The 25,765-nt window shown below is 39.1% G+C and overlaps 1 protein-coding gene across 2 annotated transcripts in view; it reads right to left on the minus strand.

Moving 5' to 3' along the window:
- Positions 1-3,406: 3,406 nt before the first annotated feature.
- Positions 3,407-25,765, minus strand: part of SLC22A23 (solute carrier family 22 member 23) — a 91,772-nt gene continuing 69,413 nt past the window's right edge. For both annotated transcript variants that reach the window (XM_039342630.1, XM_039342639.1), the window contains 5 exons: positions 21,971-22,073; positions 17,426-17,658; positions 13,812-13,844; positions 12,471-12,594; positions 3,407-6,402 (listed from right to left, as the gene is read on the minus strand). In XM_039342630.1, coding sequence (XP_039198564.1) covers positions 6,045-6,402; positions 12,471-12,594; positions 13,812-13,844; positions 17,426-17,658; positions 21,971-22,073 — 851 coding nt within the window. In that variant the 3' untranslated portion in view covers positions 3,407-6,044. The remainder of the gene's footprint in view (positions 6,403-12,470; positions 12,595-13,811; positions 13,845-17,425; positions 17,659-21,970; positions 22,074-25,765) is intronic.

Genomic DNA, 25,765 nt, shown 5'->3' on the forward strand with positions numbered 1-25,765 from the left:
TTCGTGGCAAGGCAAGGGGTAGGGAGGTCTTTGTGGAAGGCCAAAAAAAAAAAAAAAAGGCAGTAGAGCATTTAGTGCTTGCCTGGTCTTGCCTAGATCTTAAGAAATCTTGCATTTCAGTGAGAGCTGTCTTGAGGAAAAGCCCAAAAGCAACTTTGGGCAAAGCAACATCTGTAATAGTGCAAAGTGGGGTAATGCCAACAAGACAGATGAGCACTAAGTCCAGCAGAAATGGAGCAACGTCTTTTATTCCTGTACATTTACATACAAAGTTGTTCAGTAGGTACAACGGGTGTAACATCATGCAGACATTTAGCTTTTAAGACTGTTCTTCAGTAGTTGATTGTTAAGCTTGTGCTATGAAGAAGCACCAACTACTCATGATAAAAAAAAAAGTACAGTAACAACGATTAGTCAAGAAAACATCATCAGAAATTGAGGGAAGGGGTGGGGATGTCATCCACTACAGACATAGCACACTACTCTGTTCCAAAAAGGTTTTCACACAGTACATTGAAAAAAATGAGGTTCTGTTAACTTTAATTTTTTAAAAAATCAAGTGTGAACCATATTCCACACTTGTCTTTCTGTCCCACCTACAGATGCAACTTGGTATGACATTCAGAGTTCATTTTAATGGCACTTCTGAATTTGGTGACTTTTTTTCTCTTTAGTTTGGCTTTAGGATCTGGCAACATAAATAGTTGGTAATTTAAACAAAAAAAAAATAGCCAACAATTCAGAATATTCATAAGAATTCATTCTTACCATGATCCACAACAAGGTTCTCTACACCATTTTCAAAATGTTTTGATACAAGCGGCACAGAAAGACTTGTAATGTTCAATTTCGATCTGAACTTTCTTGCTATTAAAAAGGTTTCTAATAAATTATTTTCAAGACTACAAACATACCTACAAAAAAAAAATGGCTGAACTTGAATTACCGAAAGCAGAACTAGAAAAATTGAAGTGAACAGAACAGATACTGATGGCCTCCCTGTTTGGGTAAATATGAGGATTTTTCTTTCTTTCTTTCTTTCTTTCTTTCTTTCTTTCTTTCTTTCTTTCTTTCTTTCTTTCTTTCTTTCTTTCTTTTTCTTTCTTTCTTTCTCTCTCTCTCTCTCTCTCTCTCTCTCTCTCTCTCTCTCTCTTTCTTTCTTTCTTTCTTTCTTTCTTTCTTTCTTTCTTCCAGGGACAGGCAGCCTGCTAGAGGTTTGTAGCTGAAAGTCTGGCTCCCATGGAGATCTTAAGAACCATAGATCTTTTCTATGAAACTGCCAAACAAGATATGCCATTTTTTTTTAAATTTGGCAAGAACCAAGGATTTGATCTGTGTTCTGTACCAGTCAAGTTTTCAGGCATTCTTGTGCTAAAGCTGGTCTTGAAATCTGTGCAACTAGAGAGCATCCCTCCCCTTTTGGTATATCCCATTGCAACAGCTTGTGGTGATGCAGCAGAAGCTGATCTGACAGAGCACATTCTGTGGTTCTGCAGATTGTTAAGCTTCAAGGCTGCTGCAGGGAAAGGGCGTAGTGGCACCGGTGTGTTGTTGCTTGGTCACCACAGGACAAAATGGCATCAGATACACGATCGGTCTCAAATGATCATTTTTAATGGAGCGTTCAAGCCATTCTCACAATATACAATGAGTATGGTAGTAGCAGTCGAACTCTACCCATGCTGCAGTATATGTGCAGACACAAGTTTCCTACCACTTCTGCTGAACCTAGACCCATTGAAAGGAATGGCCAGATGACATACTCCCATTTGCAATGGGTGACGGTGTTCTTGTTGATCAACCTTTTCTAATCTATTAGCGAAAAATATTTTTAACTCTTTTAAAACTTGGATTTAATCCATGTATTGCCATTCTGTCCCAAATGAACATTCAAACTGGCTTACCAGTTCAAAACAACAGGGAAAAAAACAGATACCACCCAGTTAAAGACAGTGTTGTGCTAAAAAGGTAAGGTGGAGAATGGATCTTCATGGTACATGACTCATTCTTGCTGGTCTCCATACAGTTTTGAAGAGCAGAAAGACCATAAAACCTGTTTTTCAGACTTAACAAGAATGAAACTATATACCATGTACCTGCAAAGTTTCACACACACTGGAAATACTAAAACATCAAAATGCTTTGCTTGGTTTGTAATTTACTGTGGCTAGAATAAAGCCCAATAAATAAATATACCTAAGTATATTTTGACAGTTTGTCAAAGTTACACACTTCTGGTTGCGTGTGTGCAATTAGCTCTAAATTAGGGGCCACCAATTTATTTATTTATTTATGAGACTTATATACCGCTTTAAGTGCAAGCACTCTCTAAGCGGTGTACACCAGTAAGCAATGTATATATATATATATATTTACATTGCCCCCAACAATCTGGGTCCTCATTTTACCTACCTCAGAAGGATGGAAGGCTGAGTCAACCTTGAGCCGGTGAAATTTGAACCGCTGACCTGCTGAACACAGTCAGCTAAAGTGGCCTGCAGTACTACACTCTAACTGCTGCGCCACCTCGGCTCTATGGATATGCTAAAGCTGTAAAAGCAGAAGACCTGCCCAAATGCTTGATAGGTTGTAATAGTTGATTTTCCAGAAACAACCTGGAGCCAAGTATGTAGTAGTCCAGCCTTAAGAAGAATACTTGAATGGGATGCTATGGAAAAATATTGCCAATGGCTTGCTATAAGCAAGCCCCAGCAATGTGCAGTTTATTTTTGGAGGAGATAGCAGCAGAGACCCATCGCAACTGTAACAAACTTCTGCGAGTCCTTGAAAATGGATCAAAGTTCATGTAGGTCAAGCTCTATGAGTAGCCTTCATAATCCAGGGCTGCACTTGAGCACATTCAGTAGAGTCCTGTGGCCCAGTGGATAATTTTATGGGCATAAAGTTTGAATTAGATGTGCAGTGTTAATTTATTAGAAACAAAACTACCTTCAACAAAAATGCTGTGAGGACTCAACTGACATTCTTCAGTGAGGCAAATTGCAAGGTAAGTTGGGCACAAATAACAAAACATTAATTCCAAATACCAGATACGGGCCAAAATAATAAAAAACCTTTTTTTAAAAAAAAATCACCAAGTGCTCCTCTCACTTTACAATATACAGTCTTCAACCATTCTCTCTCTGCTTGTTTGTAAAGTTAAGGAGCATCACATCAGAAAGTGGTGAGGATTGTAGGTGACAGAATGAATACAATAGGGACTTTGAATCATGGTAAAATGCAAGAAATTCCCTATATTAGTGCATGGTCTGTAGTAAAGACTATATGTACAGGAGTGGGGAATTTAAAAAAGCTACTCCACAGTATACAGACTGCAAAAGTGCTCTGCGTTTACTCGGAGCCTGGATGTCAATAATAAATTCCCCTCCCCAAAAACACACAAGGCCCCACTCCACCGAAAAATAAATTTATACTAGAAACTTGCTGTTCCTGATATATCACTTATAACAAGCATCATATAAAAGGCAAAAGGCGTCACACAAATTTGGCACATGAATACTGCACAATTCAAAGGGCCTTACAGTATTTTTTCAATGTGATGTCAAAGAGATTAATGGAGGAGGGGTGGTCTGTTGTTAAAACCAGACAGGTTATTAGAGTGTGCAAAAAAAAAAAAAAAAAAAAGCTGGAAAAACAAGTTCTACTGAGGTGAACACAGCAGTAGCAACTGGGGAAAATCCACAGTCGTGACGCTGAACAACCCAGTTCCTTTATGTTTTCCTCCTCATCAGAGTGTTTACAAAGGATTCCCCCATGCTTTTCATTCTGTGTATGAGAGTTAGCAGCTTTATGATATTATTTCTCTTTTCAAGTATTTCAAAAATCTCATCTCTTCTGCAGAACCATTTTGCCCATCAACATTGGAAGCTATGTGATACTTGCTAATGGATGCAGGTCTATCTACACCAGAGATGGGGAACTATGGCCCTTTTATGACTTGTGAACTTCAACTCCCAGAATTCCTGAACCAGGATTCTGGGAGTTGAAGTCTACAAGTCATAAAGGAGCCATGGTTCCCCACTTCTGATCTACACAAAACAAATGTGACAGGAGAACGAAGAAGATACACAGAGAAGTCAACAGACAATATAGAGAAAGAAAGGGGCATAACAAGGATGGGTGCACAAAAGTGGGTCCTTACACTTTACCCACAAATGCAAAATATACATCAAACAAAATGACCACCAAGTGAATACATCACCAAATTGGCTGATGTGTTCGTTTAAATGGCAGTCCTGTCGGGCAATCAGTCGCGTGATGGTGATGTTAGTAAAAAGGGAGTAGGAATAGTTTAATCAGCCACAAGTTCAGATCATCTTGTGTGAAGCTGACTTTGTGTGACTCTTGCGTAAGAAGCACTGCTGAAACAGCCAAGGCTTGAGCAAGAGCTGAGATTTAAACAGCCAGCAGATATTATTGATGAATCTGTGGGAAAAAGGAAGGAAGAGATGTTCTGTTTCATTAGCTTCCTGCTCTTAAACGCAGCTGATGCAGAAGCAGATCCTGCTGAGTTTCAAGAGCAGTTACCTTCAGGTTTATTTAGGACCAGGGAGCTAAGAATCTGTTTTCAACCCCAGTAATCATATGGGTCTTGGCTTTTATTTATTGTAGGGTAAAAAGGAAGCATCCTACAAGAGCACTTTGGATTTTGTGTTGGTGCACTTATGGTGGCCATTTTGTAAGGTTTCAATAGTAAAAAGGGTAGCTGGCTGACAATATATGCAACCTAGAAAAAACTACTTCAGATGTCACATGGAGGGCGCTCCAAAATCTTCTTAAAGGGGCCTTTTCAATTGCTTGCTTCTCAGTTCTACCTATATTTTACCCCCTAAACTTGATCTTTAAGTCATTGCATTCATCCATCAGAATCAAATAGTCCTTAGAACAAGGACGATGATGTTGGGGCTGGCTAGAATCTCAGCTCATGGCTTCTGGAACAACCAGTAATTATTTTGCCATCATTTCCCCCCTTTCAGCTTGGAGGTAATTTTCTAAAAAGCACTACTTCTTTCTTTCAAGGTTAAAAAATAATTCTGGATAGTGTTGTTTATTGAGTAGGGCCTTTTGAAATGGCTTCTTGTTCTTAATCAGCAGACTTTTAAAAGAAGCATCAATAAAGATCTTTCCCACTTAAAAATCCTATCCATTTAACCTTTTCTTGAAAAAAAAAATTACCTCTGTGTGCAGTGCTTTTTTTTTTTTTTTTACTGTAAACAGCAATTTACATGTGGATTCCTCAACTTCGAAATTAAAAGCTGTTAAAAATATCCTAGGGCCTCTGATGCTAACTTTTCTTTCTGATACTTAAAGCACAGTTGGAATTTAGCTTTATGTGCACACTTTCACAGTAGGTAGGACTAGGACAGGGGTAGGCAACCTTGGTTCTTTTATGACTCGTGGACTTCAACTCCCAGAATTCCTGAGACAGCATAGCTGACTCAGGAATTCTAAAAGTCCACGAGTCATAAAAGAGCCAAGGTTGCCTACCCCTGGACTAAGAAATTGGAAGGAGGAGATATTAATTATCTGGAGAGATCAAGGGAAAAAAAAAGATGACTCAAAATGTCAGTAGCCAACAAATCCATTGTTGCAGCAAGAGATGCCTCATACCTCTAGTAAAAACAAAATAAACAGTCAAATGAAACGAAAACCATACCACCTCATGATTTTTTTTCCTGGAATGGTTGCTTTTCTTGAGAATAACATGGCTTCATGTTTATGGTCAACAAGAGAAGAACAGAATAAAGTGCTTCATGGGGAAAATCATCAAAATAAATAGAACTATTTCATGGCAGGAAGAACATAAATGGACAGTGATCTCCAGCCAGTTTTTTTCTGAAGATGTATTCCCCCTCCCCAATAACTGTACCCAAAAGCAATTTGTATCCCCATCACAGATTCCTAGAAGTGGCTTTAGCAGCAGAGTCTAATTTCCCTGTATGTATCCATCCCTTCTTCTCACTGGTTTGTAAATCTTGGATGAGAAGCAAACCCACAGCTAAATGCTCCTGCCCCTTCTCCTCCTACATTGCTTTCATCCCGTTGGCAGTGACGGTCTCGGTCACCCCATCGTTCACGGTTGCTGAATCATGGAGGCCAGAGTAATCTTTAAGTTCAGAGTTCGTCAGCAGCAGGGGCTGCTCCCCCTTCTTATGCGGTAGGAGAGGCTGCCGGGTATAATGTTCACCATCTGGAATGTTCTCTGGCAGCCTCTGGTTTTTGCTCTCTGGCAAGAGGAGAATGCAGATAATGCAGATGAGGGTGCAACAAGCAAAAATCACATGGTGGAGGAAATAGCCTTTCTGGTTGTGAAGTTCCATGATGGGCGCGGTCAGCATCCCAAAGCCCGCACTAGCCAGGACGAGGCCAAGGCCACCACCCCTGTGGAAGCAAGCATAGTTCTTCAGTATAGGCCAATTGTCCAAGAAATATAATAAAACAGAATAGCTGCGCTTGGACACCTGCTTTCCTGGTACAGTCCCTCCTTATCTCTGAATAGGGCTACTTTATCTAATATTTTTGTTTAACATCAAATATATACAAATGTGGGTTTTTTTAACACCAAAAAACTCAACACAATTTGCAACCATTGAAGGATTACACTAAAACTATAAGAACATGGAACAGAACCCTTTAATTACTTAACTGAATTATAATAATGATGGCAACTAGTCATCCCCAACAATTTTTCCAATATCTGCCCGGAATATGAAAGTCACCCAACTGTATCCTTGACCTCAATACAAGCCAAGGAACTAGTCCTTTTACCTATTGACTTTTTAAAAATATATTTGGTTATACAGTACAGGAAAGAACCAAAGATGGACCATAGCCAAGCCTGAGGACTTATGTACACGCTTGTTCTTCTGCCAAGGTCGGCATGGGTCATAAAAGCAAAAGGAGTAACCAATTGGCTAATAAGTGACAATAACTGACAACAACTTGCAACAGAAACAGTCATGGAATCCGAACATTTCCTTTCAAGAAATATTTTGAGAAATCAAATGAATTTTTTACTCAAAGTTTTATTGTGCCAAGTCTGTTACTTAGAAGTTTAATACTCTCTATCCCTGTGATTCATTGTATATGTATACTTTGTACATCTTTGAATAAAACCAAACGGTTGCATATACGGTAGGTGAAAATTACTTCATAACCCAGTTCTAGCAATAATCAGCAGAAATGAGGAAGTTTCACAATAAACTGTTATGCTGTCTGCTTTAAATCTGCATTTATCAGGTAACAAACAATAGGCAAAATATGTTATTAAAACTAGTAGAATAACTTAAAATGCCCCCCCCCCTTTCTGTGTACTTTATATGTGGGCATGCATTAAGTATTCTTCTGTTCCTCTGACAAATCTTTGTTTTCTAGCCTACCAAAAACTGAAACTTGGAGTTTATGTAATTCTTTGTGTTATCACTAGAGAGCAAGCTTTCCTCAAATTTATTTTACAGGCTATATATATATATATATATATATATATATATATATATATATATATATATATATATATATATATATATTCTCCTGGTGGTCACATTTTTATATATTTATTTTACAGGCAATATATATATATATATATATATATATTCTCCTGGTGGTCGCATTTATATATATATATATTCTAAGTGTGACTGTCTGGATTTAACACATTATTCAGAATAAAACCATTCTTTGATCAAACAGTGGAAGACAGAACAATTTCTATTTCCATACTCTCCCTGAATTCAGATACTTTTGTTGTGTCCACATTTACTTATCTTTTATCTAAGATCAGCCTCCAAAGTTTTTTTTCCTTTTGGAAGGAAGGCACCAAATAAATGTATTTGCCCTTTTCTCCATTGTTCTTTTCTCTCTCGGTAATTCTCCTCTTGAGATCTCACATTTCATCACCTTTTTATCACACTGTTTCATCTCCTGAAATTCAGTCTGTGGAATTTATTATCTATTGGCTTCTAGTAATGCTTAAAGTCAGGAATCTGTACTAATATATTGGCTTTGTCAGGATTCTAAGATAGGCTTCTTTGGTGAAAAATATTTTTATTCATATATTCACACTTTAGGGAGTTTCCAAAAGCTGCTCCTATACTTTCATGGAATATACACATATACTTCAGTGGAATATGGAATATGAATGAGAATCACGCCCAAGTAATTTCAGGGATTACTCTCTCATACAGCCTAAATCCAGGGGTAGGCAACCTTGGCTCTTTTATGACTCATGGACTTCAACTCCCAGAATTCCTGAGCCAGCCATGCTGAGGGAAAAGAGAGAGGTTTCCATGCTGAGCCATGCTGGCTCAGGAATTCTGGGAATTGAAGTCCACGAGTCGTAAAAGAGCCAAGGTTGCCTACCCCTGGCCTAAATGCTCTCTCTCTCTCTCTCTCTCTCTCTCTCTCTCTCTCTCTCTCTCTCTCTCTCTCTCTCTCTCTCTCTCTCTCTCACTTTCTGAAATTACTTAGGAGTGGATTCTCTTTCAGCTTCCTTTGATTTTTCTGCTTGCCCTCTTTGTACAAGCAACAAAATAAAGGGCAAAATAAACCCAGGTTTTTCTATCAGGAATGAAGAGAGAAAATGTGGTGTAGTGATGAAGGGGCTGGACTAAAAACAAGGAGAGCCAAGTTCTGGTCCTCCCCTGGGACAGAACTATGACCTGGGGCCATCACCCTCTCCATCCAAATCAGTAAGGCAGGTGAAAAGCACAGTCCTTGTCACATCACACACTGATCAGCTTCACCGAAAGACAGAGGCGAGTGTAGTGCAAAACAAGTGGGCTGTGCAACTGAGCACACAAAAGCTAAGAAGAACAGATTCTTAGCTGAGACATTTTCGATTTTGTTCCTTTTGCCCAGAATCCAGTCTGGGCAAAGAGACTGAGAAATGTTTCAAATGGGAAAGGCACAGAGGAACATAGTTTCTTACCACCTGTGCTCTTGCTGAACCTTTTTCTTCCCTTATAAATATCTCATTCTATTAAAAAGAATTCTCCTTTCAATAACCAAAATACACAGTTATTTCACACACACAAATTACTACAGGAGGTTTAGGGTATTCACTTTACTAAGTATTTGAAAGCATGCTTATTATCAACCCCTTGCAATGGCGAATTAGGATTCTTTGGAGATGTTTAAGTGCTTAGCAGCTAGAAGCAGGAAAAAGCAATCAGAATTAGAGGATCAGTATCTATCTTGGGTGGAGAATTATGGCCCTTTTATGACTTGTGGATTTCAGCTCCCAGAATTCCTGAACTAGCCAGGATACCCAGAATTCTGGGTGCTTAAGTCCACAAGTCATAAAAGGGCCATAATTCTCCACCCAAGATCTTCTAATTCTGATTGCTTTTTCCTGCTCCTAGCTACTAAGCACTTAAACATCTCTGAAGAATCCTAATTCCCCATTGCATAAGTTATAAAGGGGCCATAGGTTCCTCACCTCTGATCTATCTGAATGGGTGAGACTGTATCAAAGGATCTCTACACTTTAGTCTGAAGTTGTTCAGACTAAACACAAGTTTTAATAAATGTCATTAATTGCCCCTCTAGTCAATACCTTTGATTTTTGAAAGTTTAAAAATGTTTTTATGAACTTATCTTCATCAAATTTAGAGCCAGTGTATTATACAATTGAGGGAAATTAACAGGAAAAATCACACTCAGAAACACAATTTTAATGATGCTGGTTTGTTGTACAGGATAGGGTATTGAGAAGATTTTAGATTTGAGTTATGTCGTTCTTGAAAATCAAAGTGGGCTTATATCCCAAAATAAACCTAAAAATATTTTCCTAATAACTTTAGCAAGAAAATAATTTAATATTTTATACCCTTCAATTTTTTCCTTTTATCAAAACTTAATCCTCTCCCCTCCAATATTAATTTGATTTACTACAAAGTTATGTAATAACAGTATGCAAAAATTGTATATACATCATCTAATATTTACAATGCTCCATGACTACAGTATTTATGATAATAATACAGATGCAAAAATCTAATATAGCTGCTAATATCTCATTTGCTGCAGGCAAAATAACAACAATAATACATTTGCTAAAGGTATTGGAACAGCTTACGTTCCATGATGATATCTTTAACACATCCACATTTGCCTATTCCAGGTCCTTGAGAAGGACTTGGTAGATCAGTGGTTCTCAACCTTTCTAATGCCATGACCCCATAATACAGTTCCCCATGTTGTGGTGACCCCCAACCACTTATACATCACCAGGTGCCAGGGGCGTGGCCAAAGAAAAGGGGAAAAAAATGGCGGACAGCCTTGTTTGGCGACCCCCGTGAAATGGTCGTTCGACCCCAAATGGGGTCCCGACCCACAGGTTGAGAACCACTGTGGTAGATGGATAAAGATGCCAAATCCAGTCTGAACGTTTGGCTGACTGCTTGACAAGCAACAACAGTAATAGCAGTAGGAGCAGGAGCACTGGTACTACCTGGAACAATGCATGCATTACAATTTCTTTAACTATCCTAAATGTTTGGAAAAGATCTGACAGTCAAAAGTACGAAATCCAATCAGAGATATCTGGAGGGACAAATCGAGAGGGATGATTGGTCCCTAGCCAACTTACCATGGGACAACTTGCCATGGCCAACTCACCGTGGGACAATTTGCTGCAGGACAATTCAACAATTCAACTTAATTATTTAAAATAATTAAAACATTCTTTAAATTTTTGTCATTTGCATTTAATTTTGTCCCTCCTTTGGCACCCTTTCTTTAATGCTTCTATTTCACCATTTCTTCGATATTAGTGTAACTCTTGTCCCGTGGCAAGTTGTCCCGCAGTGAGTTGGCGAGTTTGCCGTGGCAAATTATCGTAGACCTGACTGGTCCAATGTCACCCAGATGGCTCATATGCCTATGGGATGACAAGGTCCTGGGTCTCTCTCCAAGCCTAGTCAGTCCCTGAACCATTACACTACATTGCCTCTCCTTCAGTGAAGCTTCCTCTGCAGATTATATCCACTAGACCAGTGTTTCTCAATCTTGACAATTTTAAGGCATGTGGACTTCAACTCCCAGAATTCCACAGCCAGCATTGCTGGCTGTGGAATTCTGGGAGTTGAAGTCCACATGCCTTAAAATCGTCAAGGTTGAGAAACACTGCACTAGACCATGGGGTCGAACTCGATTGTGTCACGTGACGTGGCGTGACATATTGTGACATTTTTTGCCTTTGCGGAGCCAGGATGGGCGTGGCCTGCACATGATGCATCCAACCTGTGGGCTGCCAGTTTGACACCCCTGCACCAGATGATGCAAGATCTCACCAAAGCAGTAATAGTCATAAAGCGCCCGGCAGCTGCCACCAAAACCTGGACAGAGCATTCAACCACTAGCAATAAAATTATGAAATCCACCTTTATTTTATACAAAAATCATTATACTTTTGTCCAAGGAACTCAAGCCATCACATAGCCCTCCAAGAAACAATGCCTCGTGTTTTTCCTCTTGCAACAGTACAATGACTCTGCAAATCACATGGTGGAGAGAGGGAGTTTAAAATTTACTGATAAGAGAATATTAGAACAATGTATGCAACAATCTGATTTCATCATTATGAATTGATTAAAAGTGTACATATTGCTTCTTATGTAAACACTCCTGTAATGGTCCACCACAAAAGTGTAAACAATAAAACAAGCAGGTAAAAAGAGCTAACAGGACATGCCAAATGTTTGGTTTGCCAATATTCTGAAGAACACTACGGCATGGAGAAGACCTTTTAAAAAGTATACGGTTGTGATGATCCCTTCAAAAATCAGCAATTTGATTGGATTAGAAGACAAGGACCAAGGAGAAACAGATTAAACTTTCTATTAAACTAAAAAGCTTCCTGAATATTTTTATTATTTTTATTAAGCCTGTTAATTCATTGGTAACTGAAGCCTTCGCTGTTCCCCAAGCTCAAATCATTTTATGAGGCTCAAAGAGACACTGGGAGAACTATGTACACTGACTGGAATATAAGTGAAACAGAAATAAAAGAGAGATGCAGAGGACAACTGGAGAATAACCTCAACCATTTCCAACTATAGCAAACAGTAGCCAGCTTTCCTTTCATTACCTTAAAGTAGGGGTGTCAAACTTGCAACATCACGCGACGTGTCGTTACGTATCACAACTTTTTCCCCATTGCCTGCAATGGGGTGGGCGCAGTTTCGGCATGACGCATCCAGCCCGTGAGCTGGCAGTTTGACACCCCTGCCTTAAAGGAAGAAAGCTACTGTATGGACTAATCACAGGTGGTATGCAAAACAACAAAACAATGTCCTTACTAGTTTTTGGAAGTTTACATAATAATCAAAAGACCTAGTTGCCCCAAAATATATCAACCCTAAAACTAGTTGATCAAAGGATCAACTTCTACATAAGGGTGGAATTTCAGAAATGTCTTCCCTTCCTAGAATAAACTCTTATCAAAATACCTTATTACTGTTGGGGTGATCTCTGCACAGAAGAATACACTGAGGCTTCCAACTGCGTGCGATGAAAACATCCCCACGATGGAAAACGCAATGGAGAATTTGTCCTTTACGGTGTCACTCATACCTATTTAGAAACATGAAAATATGCCATTTGAATTCGGCTCTCTAGGACCCACAGCTCCCTGTTTCAAAATGCCCCACTACCAAACACAACTGTTGGCTCTTGTTGTTCTCATTTAGGAGAGTGTAATGAAGAGGAAGTGTAAGGTAACATGAGGGCCATTATGCACTTCCTTTTGCCTTTGTGAATTAGAGATATATGCCCAAGGGGGGGGGGAGAGAAAAAAACTTGGAATGTATCTGACAGTGATGGGATATGTAACATATTTATTTGAGTTAAAATGACAAGCTGTAAGAATGCCCTTTTTTCATTTTTGAAATTGTTGACTGAATCTCATCCGAAGAGAGAGGGGATTTGGTGCCTTTGAATCAGTGTTGACTGCTGATGACTGCCTGGACTAATTCCTGCAGTTTTCTTGGCAAGGTTTTGGAAGTGGCTTGCCATTGTCTTCTTCCCAGGGCTGAGAAGGTATGACTGGTCCAAGGCCACCCAGTTGGCTTTGTGGCTAAGCTGGGACTAGAACTCCACAGTGTCCTGGTTTCTTGGCCAGCACCTTAACCGTGACACCAAATTATCTCTCTTATCTCTCATCTTAAGTACGGAGAGATAAACCTGCTTTTTACCACTGAAAATAAAAGTGACCTCCCATTCTCATTAATATGATTAATCTAAAGAGAAAAAAACACAACATAGTTACACATGCAGGTGAAATATGCCTTTGGGCTCAAGAAATAGATACTTCTATGCCATTAAAATCAAGGCTGTGCAAATGCAGGAGCTGAGCCTGTCCAAGGATATGCTCCGAAAAAGAGACTCAGCCAGGGCAAAGTCTAAACTTGATTCAATTAAATTTACATTTGATTAAAATTACACATTAATATTACAGATGTTGTTATAGTTAGTTATTTCCCATACGTTTGATGTTTTTCCCCATTGTGTTGCATGGAATGCTGTGAGAGCTTGGAGGGGGTGGTGCCTTGACTAAAAGATTTCTGCCTGTTCACCTGATTTAAAAGCATGCTTGTTGGGGAAGTTAAAACACAACAACAAGTAATATTAAATGGAACCGATGGACAAAAGCTACGCTGAAATAAGGAGGAGATATGGGTGAAATAGGATTTCCTCAAAGTTGGCTAACAGTGCTTAAAATGGTTGAAATGTACAAGAAGATTGATTAAAATTAAATGAATCACATTATAAAATTAATCTGGAAACTGTACCTGAGTCTGGAAGTTTAGTGTATTTTCCTATCACTGGATTCCAAATGATAAGAAGATTAAAACATGGGAAACAGAAAAAGAAAAAAGAACACATGAAGAAAAACACTCATCCAATAACAGTTGTTTTAAAAAGTTACAGTGTAGAATTGCTCCTCTAATTACCCTAGCACATTTGTTGTTTAATGATTTGATAAAGTGGAAATATATTGTTTTCCCAGATGGTCTGGCCTGCCATTTACCAGATAAAAAGATAGAATTTAATGAGATGATAACAGCAAACTGCATAATGGTGAAGGATTCCAGGCCCAGAATTAATGCAAAGGCTCAACAAAAGCTTTTATATTGATAATGTAGAGAAAATAGAGAGAGAAAACCAGACAGAAACAGATTCAGTATTAAAAAGCAAAACTCTTGAGAATTTTAGGCAAGTTTTACTGGAAGGGACCTCCCACAAAATCCTGTTATTGTAAATCTTAGGACTCAACCTTTTGTGAATGCCTTCAGATGGAAACTGATCCCTACTTCTTTTCCTGTTTCTCAAGACATCTTTGAATTAGTTCAATATTATTTTATGCAACACTATGTATATTATATACAGATAGGTAACGTATACAGATATATTATATTACACATCGCTATGTAATCTAACTGGATATAAAATTTTACAGAGCTGCTTTGCTGTCATTTGCATTTATATGAAGATAACATTTCCTTGGAGTTAAGCTTGACCTGTGTCTCTCTACATGGATAATATCCATGCAGTTGAAAAACAGAATGGAAGTTGTTTGTTATTGTCTTCTTTCAAAGAAGTGTTTCCCAGTCTACCGTAGAGACTGGAACTCTCTAATGTTCTTCCTTCCATGTATGAAATGTCCACAATCCTGCTTAGGTTCTGAGTCCGTAAAAAACATCCACATCCATCTGCTAAGAGCTATATGTGGTATCTTCAAAGTTTGATGTAGGCATAAATCGCATGGATCTTCTGTTAGGATATGCCTTCCAAAAGCCTGGTGCCCTATTTCATTATATCTGTCATCCACAGAATCACCTGATCAAAACAATCTCAGAGGCATTATTTAAAAAACACACAAGGCCAACATTAATTTAGGCTTTGAAAAGAGAAATGGTATTGGACTACAAGTAGAGATTAAAGGTGAATCTGGGTCACTATGATCTGCTAATGGTTAGTTATAGATGAGGATTTTGTGGGATCTCACAATCTCAGTATCTGCTCATCAGCCAAATTCAAATTAACACAAAAGTAGTTGAGATGTCTTCCATTAAAAGTAACATAACGTCTAAGTCCCAGAATAGTTCTGGCAAAGATGGAAATGTGTCATCAACCAATATTTTCTTTCTCTCCAATCTCTGAATTTATCCAGACTAGACACAGACTATGCTAGAAAATAAATCTTGCAGAGATGCAAGATTTGGCTATATGTGATGCAATCTGAACTGTGCAACTGAACTATAAAAAATGACAACCTTGAATAAAAAAGAGATGGATATAACTAGCAACTGTAAAACCACAATTACAAGGGGCGCAACTATCACTTTATAATTTGTTCTTTCTCTCAGAAGGAAGCATTTGGAGTGTGTGCACACATTGCATGAGCCTTCTAGCTAGTGGGATGTCAGTATTTTGGCTTATAAGGTGGTACTCAGAGATCCTAGCCTGCATAGGGTAGTTTGCCATACCTAGGATAAAACTGGCATTTGTGGTACCCGGACCAAAATACCAAACCAAATATACAAGTATAGAGAAGCAGTATTTGGTAATAGACATTTGATGTGAGGAATGAAAGGCTATCAAAAGAAGTAAAAATGGCTACATATTGGAATGTGCTTCTGCTTCGTATATGTGAGAACAGGGTAGGGCAAGGGAAACACAGTGTAAACTGAATGCAGTGGAAATAGGGTTCTTAGTGTGCATGCAAAAGAAGAAAAGATTGGGTCAGGATTGAGTGGGTGGTGACTGAATGTGGACTGAATGCAAAACTCAATGAGCAGTATGACAAACGTATGTTGGTGGTTTGGTCATGCAGAAAACGCAAAACAAATCACAAAGCAAATATATGAAGAGGGAATGGATCGAGAAGAAAATGAAACCAAAGAAAGTCATGCTTGGATAGAGTTCAGAAAATCCTGAAAATTTCTCAGGAGCAAAAGGCAATGTATGAAGAAGTGAATGGATATGCTAGAAGTGAGGAATGTTTGCAAAGACAGAAAGATATGGAGGATTGTAGGGAATGATGTTGACGTACAATAATTCAACTATGCTTCCCTTTCTTTTCATTTATCACGTACTTTTAATGTAAGTTGTTCAATGTTTCATACTTTTTTCTGAGCTTTGCATAATGATGCTTTCCCCCAAAGGGTAAGATATATATGAAAGGCTCTGTAATTGAAAATGAGTTTGCATAGGAAGCAAATGGAGAAACCAGAAAGATTAAAAAAGGCCTGCTTTGTTTTGTTACAATGAGATCCAGTCTGTTTATTCACACTCCAAGTTCTTAGAATTTTCTGCCTTTAATTATAAAATGTTACAATTTTAAAATCTAATGCTGGTGACAGTGTGACTCAATTGTAGCATATGGATAACCCTCAGAAATATAAGATGAAGGAAGTCTCCATTGGAAGAGACTTGATAAAGGTAATCCTTGTTTAGACACCACACTGGAGCTGGCAACCTGGTTGTTAAGTGAAGTGGTCACTAAGCGAAATTGTAACTGCGCTTATGATGTTGCTTCTGTTTTCCTTTGCTTTACCGCAGAGGTTGTAAATGCTAGATTGTTCATTAAGTCACTTTTCCATCCCTGACATAACTGAAACTGGTCATTGAATGAGGTAGTTATTAAAAGAGGATTACCTAAAGTGGAAGTTATATAGTAAAACAGCAAGGATGGCCTAAGGCTGTATCATGCCTGAGGCACATTGCCAAATAAAGTAACCAGTTAGATGAAAGCCTTCTTTACTTCAGCACACAAGCAATGGGCCAGCATCCTCCGTGTAACTGATAGCTAACATTAACTTCAAGGGTGCAAGTAAAACTGCATAACACACAGTATTTCTAATGTTTTGCTACTGCTTCACCCACTCCTTTCTTCAGCATCTGTCACCAGAGTCAGCTGCTTCATTTTGCTTAATGACAGAGCCCTCTATATCAGGGGTCTTCAAACTTGTCCCTTTTATGACTTGTGGACTTCAGCTCCCAGAATTTCTCAGCCAGGCACGCTGGCCGAGGAATTCTGGGAGTTGAAGTCCACAAGTCATAAAAGGGCCAGGTTTGAAGACCCCTGGTCTATAACCTTACTGGAAGTTAAATTGGCAAGATGGGCAACCAACTACTATCAAGAAGACAAGGTAATATATAGAGGCTATATTAAGCTTTGTAAAAAGAAAGGTCTAAAAAAATGTACACATTTGCACTGTTCCTTCTCTCCCCCCCCCCTTTTTTTTTAATTCATAATCAGGGCTTGTGATGGTTCTCTTATTTTTCAGGTTTATTACTACAAACTAAGGGTAGTAATAAACCTGAAACCCTGAGATAATCTGAAAGTCAGGACCCAGTGAATCTGAACTACGTTTTGCACTAGCTAGATGCTGACACTCACAGTTGAGAAGGCCCAGTTGTAAAAGAGAAGCCAGAGCAGTGAGGATCATGAAGAGCAGGAGACCCCCTCTTCTTCCGAGAAAACCAACCACTGGGCACATAGCCAGGCAGGACACCAGAGTGATGCTGGCCATGGTGTAATAGTCTACATAAAAATTGTTGGTGAAGGACATCTTATCTTCATGACCCATCATACTCTTTGCAAAGCAGTGATGTATTCCATATCCCGTCAGCCTGTAAGAGACAACATGTGACAAATAAGAGGAGCCATTCTTTTATGACCACACAGCAAATGATTACTTAGAACTATCAGGCTGGACTTAGCTCAATCCCAAAGAAATAGATTTGTTTTTTCAAGAGTCTTGGGGGAAACGGGACCCTGAATGATGTAGTTCTCCCATTTGCTTGGGATGCCAGGATCTAATTTATCTTTACCAAACCAGAATTATTCTAAAAACATCTAGGAGAGCTTGTGGACCTCTACGTGCCAAGACTTAACACGCAAGCAACGGTGCCATGCAATTCAAACCACCTACATGAGAAGTCTCTCTCCTGTGGAAAAAGACAGTTGCAATATCCAAGCAACTTGCTACAAGAAAAGTACATAAATAAACGTGGATCCCAAATATTTGCTTAGATTCATGATGGAACAATAATTCTGCTCAATATATCTGTACTGAGCAGAATTATTTTCCATCATGAATCTAAGCAAATCTTGGCATGGAGCAGCAACAATTTGCAATTAGTAGTACCTGGTAGGAATAATACTAATAATACTAATACTAATACTACTAATAATAAAAAAGTTGGAAGGGACCTTGGAGGTCATCTAGTCCAGGGCTTTTCAACCTTTTCACCCATTGTACCACTTTTAGGATATGGCAACATTTGAGTACCACCAGTCGTCTAGCAAGGTGTCAAAAACCTGATGACCCCCCCAAAAAAGTGATAAAGTACAGGTAGTCCTCGACTTACAACACTTCGCTTAGTGACTGTTCGAAGTTACAATGGCACTGGAAAAAGTGCCCCCCCAAGTCACAGCCAAGCAAGATGCCTGCCCGTCCGGTGTGCTCTTCCTCCTGTCCGAGGTTTTCATTGTTGTGAGCATTTCTGTTGAGGATTGGAAGCGGGGTGGGGTGGGGGGGTGTTTGGTTTTTATTCCCCCTATCTGCTGGGTGGTTGCAGCAGGTTTTGGTCACTCCACATGACCCTGGGACACTATGACTGTCATAAATATGAATCAGTTGCCAAGCAACAAGACCCTGGAGGTGCTGCAACATTCCGGCTGATTGGCATTTCTTCTGGGCTCAGCAGAAGTGCCAGGATCAGCGCTGAGCTCCAGCTCGAGCCTGGCACTGATCCTGGCGCTTCCACTGAACCCTGACAGCCCTACAGCTCCAGCCATCTCTCGCTCAGGCTTGTGCGGTGCTGCTACCGGTTCAGCTCATTCCCCTCCCCCACTACCACTTTTCTAGGATGGTCGCGTACCACCTGCCAGGTGCCAATGTACCACAGGTGGTACCCGTACCACTGGTTGAAAAGCCCTGATCTAGTCCAACCCCCTGCTCAGGCAGGAAACCCTATACCAGTCTCTTCTTAAAAACTTCCAGTGTTGGAGCATTCACCGCTTCTGGAGGCAGGTTGTTCCACTGGTTAATTTTTCTAACTGTCAGGAAGTTTCTCCTTAGTTCTAGGTTGCTTCTCTCCTTGGTTAGTTTAGAATCTTTTTTTTAATCTTTAGTGTCTGATATCTGCTGGTATTAAATATCCAAAGCTGTGAAAACCCATATTAAAACATAAATATTCTAGGACATGCTTATGTTATGCAGATAAAATGAACTGCATTGTTTGCATAATCTACTGAACTCCTCCTTAGCTAGGGAAAGAGCGAGAAACAGTGCAGAATAAAGAAATCACGTCCATAAGAAATGAGCTACTTTTTTCAGCATTATTTCACCAATCATGGACCAAATCTTGGAAGCCAATGTTCACAACCAAGAGGGACTATAAACTTGCTTTTAAATATATATTTTTTAAAAAGCATGGTTTTAAATAATGGATTCTCCCTTCAATACTAAAAAATATTTTTCTACTCTAGAGAAGAACTACAGAATCTAAAGGCTAATGTGAAGTCATATACCATTAGGTGGTGCACAATCTTATTTCATTTCATACTAAAATATGAATACTGAAAAGCTATCTTGCCATGAGCCTCAGTTTCTTTCCCACAATGAACAATTTACATTAGATTAGAGCAGTGGTTCTCAACCTGTGGATCGACACCCCATTTGGGGTCAAATGACCATTTCATGGGGGTCGCCAAACCATGCTGTCCGCCATTTTTTTCCCTTTTCCCTAGCTGTCCTACTCCCTCTTATTGGTGGCCACACCCACTTGGGGGTCACCACAACATGGGGAACTGTATTATGGGGTCACGGCATTAGAAAGGTTGAGAACCACTGGATTAGAGCATCAGTTAACACAATCAAAAGAGCAACATGATAGCAGTATTCCAATATCTCAGGGGCTGCCATAAAGAAGAGGGAATTAAGCTATTTTCCAAAGCACCTGAAGGCAGGACAAGAAGCAACGGGTGGAAACTAATCAAGGAGAGAAGCAACCTAGAACTCAGGAGAAACTTCCTGACAGTGAGAACAATTCATCAGTGGAACAGCTTGCCTCCAGAAGCAGTAACTGCTCCAACACTGGAAGTTTTTAAGAAGAGACTGGACAGCCATTTGTCCGAAATGGTGTAGGGTTTCCTGCCCGAGCAGGGGGTTGGACTAGATGACCTCCAAGGTCCCTTCCAACTTTACTACTATTATTACTAACAAATATGTGGATAGTTTATTTTTGCTAAAGCATTGCTTGCTACAGGAGCCTGAGAAATTAGCCCAGTCTCTACCCAGTACAGGTAGTCCTCGACTTACGACCAAAATTGAGCCCAACATTTCTGTTGCTAAGTGAAACAGTTGCTAAATGACTTTTGCCCTATTTTACAATCTTTTTTTGCCACACTTGTTAACTGAATCACTGCAGTGGTTAAGTTAGTAGCACGGTTGAATGAATCTGGCTTCCTCACAGACTTTGTCAAAGTCACGTGACTCCGGGACACTGCAACCGTCATAAATATGAGTCAGTTGCCAAGCGTCTGAATTTTGATCACATGGCCACGAGGGATGCTGCAACGGTCGCCGAGTATGAAAAATGGTCAGAAATCATAAATCACTTTTTCAATGTCCTTGTAACTTTGAACAGTCATTAAATGAATTGTTGTAAGTCGAGGACTACCTGTATAGATGATGAAGAGTTTCTGAAATCAGGCACTCATCATAGTGGGTTGATATCTAGACCAGTGTTTCTCAACCTTGACAATTTTAAGGCACGTGGACTTCAACTCCCAGAATTCCACAGCCAGCAATGCTGGCTGTGGAATTCTGGGAGTTGAAGTCCACGTGCCTTAAAATTGTCAAGGTTGAGAAACACTGATCTAGACAATCCCTGGCAGGCAACTGGATTTTTGAAAAAAGACTCTGTGATTTGAGGTATCACTGAGTGATATGAGATCTGCATCTGGCATGTTGGTAGAACATTTAATGCCGCAGCCACCAAATTATGAACACGCATATGAAATCATTCCTAATATGGCTTATAAAGAACTTTTACCATGCTCTCTATTTAGATACGTAGATGCTTTACATAAAAATATTATGCCAGGGGGCAACCTGTTTCCCAAATCAACCTGCTAACCCTGTTTTTTTAGTTGTTGTTTGTTGTTACAGTTGTTCAGAGCAATACTGTTAAGAAAAAAAAAATCATGCAATAAACTAATCAGTTCAATTTGAGGGGGGCATCAGCTTAGATACTTTCAGTTGTCGAAGAAGCTTCTACATACACAAATTGTTCTCGCTGGTTTCTCTCCTCCATTGTTAGAGGGTCATATTTTTCAGTGAGATTTCAGTGAATTTTGCAGTAAAGACTATGGGACCTTAATACTGCTACTGGAGTCACTGAAGAAGTTTCAGGATGAAACGTGCAAACAAATAAGCATACGCACATTCGTATAAACAGGATGGAAGGCAGAGTAATTTTGTGACTGCTATTTTAAACACTGAAATGAAAGATCTTTGCCCATTTCCTCTAAATCATCCAGAGAATTATCAGTCATAGTTCCATGTATATCTCTGGCCAGCTTTTCTTAGCCTTTGCCTCATCTCAGCTGGACTCGTAGGAAAAGCAAGGCAGGAAAAGCCACTCTTATGGAATGGATGGTAAAACACAAAGCAGTTAAAACAAATTCTTCTGTTGCAAACTGCCTCTTGACAATGGTAAGAGTAGCAATTCTGGTATATAACATACATGCACTTCTTGGTTTCCTGGTAGCGAGAAGGAAGGCAGATGTTTTTTTTTTATTATTATTCACTTAAAAAAAACTCTTAACATCCAAGCTACAGGGATTGCTGATGCTAATAGATAAAATTTTCCTATTTTTCTCCTCTATGGAGACTCTCTTGATAATCCTTCTGGGAGGCATGTTCATACTTACGAATTGATGCAGAGCACAACAATGTTTTTCCACAGATTTCTTGTTCCCACCACTTTAACAATGCAGACTTTTTTTGGTCTCCTGGCAAGCTCTTTCTCTAGTTCTGAAACAAAAGCAACATTTCATTATTTAAAAGGTAGGCATTTGGGAAAGAGGCAGATCAGCCCGGTGGAGAGAAGCAAGTTCTAATTAAAGCTCTCTGGCTCTTTTTTTCAAGGTTCCGTTAGACCAGTGGTTCTCAACCTGTGGATCGGGACCCCATTTGGGGTCGAACGACCATTTCACGGGGGTCGCCAAACAACGCAGTCCACCATTTTTTCCCCCTTTTCCTTAGCTGTGCTACTCCCTTTTATTCTACTGGCTTTTGAAAGCCAATAGAATAGATTCTGTTGAACAGAGTCTAATTCTATTGGCTTTCAAAAGCCAATAGGAATTGTCCAGGCTGTCTCTGCCCTGCTGAGCCCGGCAAAAGTCCCATTCTGCAAATGGTGCTGCACCAGTTGAGTAGTCCTCGACTTACGACCGGTTGGGGGTCGCGGCATTAAAAAGGTTGAGAACCACTGCGTTAGACAGTGAATTGGGTTTAAACCTTACACACCATGGTTTCTGAAGTTTGGGAACCACACAACAGAAAAAAAAGAGAAAGTAATACACCTCCCCTAATCTTGATCTCATTTCTGAATTAACAATTAATTGAACCTATTCCCCCTTTCTTTTCAAGCTATCAAAGCCTTGGGAGAGTTTTATGATTGGATTAAGGAGGCATAAATTTCAGCATTATGTTGTGATTTCTACAGTTGGAGCTGGCAGAAGATAAAATTAAAGAATTCTTTAACCCAGGTATTTGGTTGGATTACTGGAAAGGAATAAAACTTGCGTGGTCATAAAAATCTTGCTCCTGACTTCTTATTTCAGCTTGGTATAGTTTTGGCAACGTAGAATCTATTTGTTATTCCCTTCTGCCCATTCTTGGATTAAATGTTCTATCTTGTCTTCAGAGAGTTGTTAAAAATGAATGAAGCCACAAAAATGTTTTGAAATGGACACGGATTTGGAACTAAGGCAGGCTTATAAAGACAATCAATTACCTCACTGTCTTTGGCAAATTAGTAATACCAGCAATTGACCAGGCAGAGCAGGGAGATGGTTTTTTTTTTTTTTTTTTTAGGTATTTGTTACTCATCTGAAGATGAGGTTTAAGCATTTATTCTAAATTTTACATGCAAGGCTCTGTTCCTAGATACTATATAGTCACTGTGTTGAACTACCTGATACTAATATGTCCATTCAAGTTGGAATTCATATTCATTGAATACAGGAAGGAATAACTGAATAACACTATACTCTGAGACAGTTTTCTGGGGGGTGGAAAGCTATGTAGAAAAATTATTTGGATCTACATAGTGGGAGTTGATCATTCTGTTCCCTGTCTCCTTTCAGAATCAAGAATACAAAGAGATTCAACTTTCATACCAAGAAATAGCAATAACAATAATAGCACTTGGACTTATATACCGCTTCACAGTGCTTTTCAGCCCTTTCTAAGAGGTTTACAGAGTCAGTTTAGTGCCCCCAACAATCTGGGTTCTCATTTTACTGATCTTGGAAGGATGGAAGGCTGAGTCAAGTTTGAGCTGGTGAGAATCGAACTGCTGGCAGTCGGCAGAATTAAGCAGCAATACTGCATTCTAACCACTGCGCCACCATGGCTCTTATCTCAAAAGCATAGATAAATAACCATCTGAATTAGCACAGGAACCATAAAAGTACTAACAGACAATTAGAGTTCAGTGTCCACTGAAGCCATGTACTGAAAAAATAGAAGAGGGAGGCAAAACCTTCTTGATATTGTATATTTTGAAATAGGATTTTTCCATTTATTATTCTAGTACACTTTTTTCATACCTAATTCATTTGGCTTAGTTCTAACTGAATAATTTCACATCTTTTCCATTTTATCATTGTTAGTCTGGTCCTATACAGAAAAATGGTTGTCCCTTTAATTTTTTTTTTAAACATCAGCTTTAAGAAAACTTTTGCATAGCTTAAAGACTTCAATACCAAGCCATAAACACGTGAAATAAAGATAATTGCTTTGGCATGCCTGCAGATTTATTTCCCCATTCCTTTGAATCTTTGTAATTTTTGTAAAGTTCAGCCTCTCTCAAATTCTTGTGAGAGGCATCTCACAAGCACAGGAAATCCCATATAACAGGAAGAAAAGACCAAAAGAGATAATTTTTTTTAAAAATTAATCTTCTTGTAAACATTACTGACTTTCTTATGTACTGTAGCACAGATAAGGCTGAGTCAACAAAATAATCACACAGAAGGCCATTGCAGAACTGGTTCTTGGTTTTCCAAAAAAACCAAAACAACAACCCTTGTTGTTTTTACCCTTGTTTTTACCCTTGAAAAAACTGAAATACCTGTTAGGTTACATATTGGTTTTCAGTGTGACAATCCTTCACAGAAGCTTTTGTGAAAAGGAACAAGGATCTATAACTTTATTTTCAGAGATGTTTTGACACTGATCATTTTCTGATTAGGCTTATCAAGGGATTGCTGGCAAAAACATTATGGAGAGCCAGTTTGGACTAGTGGTTAAGTTACCCAGACTAGAAAGCAAGAGATCGTGAGTTCAAGACCTGTCTTGGCCATGAAAGCCAGTTGGGTGACTTTGGACCAGTCACTTTCTCTCAGCCCAACTCACCTAACAGGGTTGATGTTGTGGGGGAAACAAGAGGAGGAAGGTTGTGTTGGATATGTTCACTACCTTGAGTTATTTGTAAAAAAAAATAATAAAGGTGGGATATCAAACAAACAAACATGGCAAAACCCATCATTTAATAATGCACAAACAACATAATGACTTCTTCAAAAGGTACCTGCTTTCTTTTCATAAATATTCAGCAAGCTTTTCTGAAAATTACCTTTTTATTTATATGTCCATAACATAAAGGACAGATTGCCAGTTCTGGTTCTTGTTCAACACATCAATAAACCAGCACTCTAAAATCTAGCAGGCAAGAAGTTCTGTAATACCTCCGTCACAATAAACAATAAAACATGATCTGCAACTTTACATAGATGCTAGCATCACACCACTGTAATACAATAATAACTTGGGAACCACATTGAAGAAAGAGAGATCCCAGCCAATGGTAAAGAAATGTAGCCAGAAATTGCTTAAATTAGAACCTTTTCCATGCCCTCTCCTGTATGTTTGAAGTATATCTGAATTAGGCAATTTACTCTTAGAGGTCACACTGTTGCTGTTTTAAGGCTAAATCTATTATTGCATAATTAGACATCTACACACAAAAAAAAGAACTTCTCTGATCTCCTTCCTCCTTTTCCTTCTGTGCATTTTTAGATCTGCTCTGGGCAGTGCTCCTAAACCTTTAGAGAAGATTCAGGAGGTGTTCAAGAGTGAAGGGAAGATGAAGAACGGGAACAGCCCATGTTGCCAAAGGGATACAATCTTCATTGTGTTTCCCCTCAAATGCAGGGAGTCCTCCACTTACAACAGTTCATTTAGTGACTGCTCAAACTTACTTCGACAGCATTGAAAAAGTGACTTATGACCATTTTTCACACTTACAACCGTTGCGGCATCCCTCTGGTCATATGATTAAAATTTGGATGCTTGGGAAACTGCCTCACATTTATGACAGTTGCCGTGTCCCGGGGCCACGTGATCAGCTTTTGTGACCTTCTCACAAGCAAGGTCAATGGGGAAGCCAGATTCACTTAACAAGCATTATACTAACTTAACAAGTACAGTGATTCACT

This window comes from Crotalus tigris, unplaced genomic scaffold, assembly GCF_016545835.1.
Source record: "Crotalus tigris isolate CLP2741 ecotype Arizona unplaced genomic scaffold, ASM1654583v1 scf7180000017551.9496454, whole genome shotgun sequence".
NCBI classification, from domain to species: Eukaryota; Metazoa; Chordata; class Lepidosauria; order Squamata; family Viperidae; genus Crotalus; species Crotalus tigris.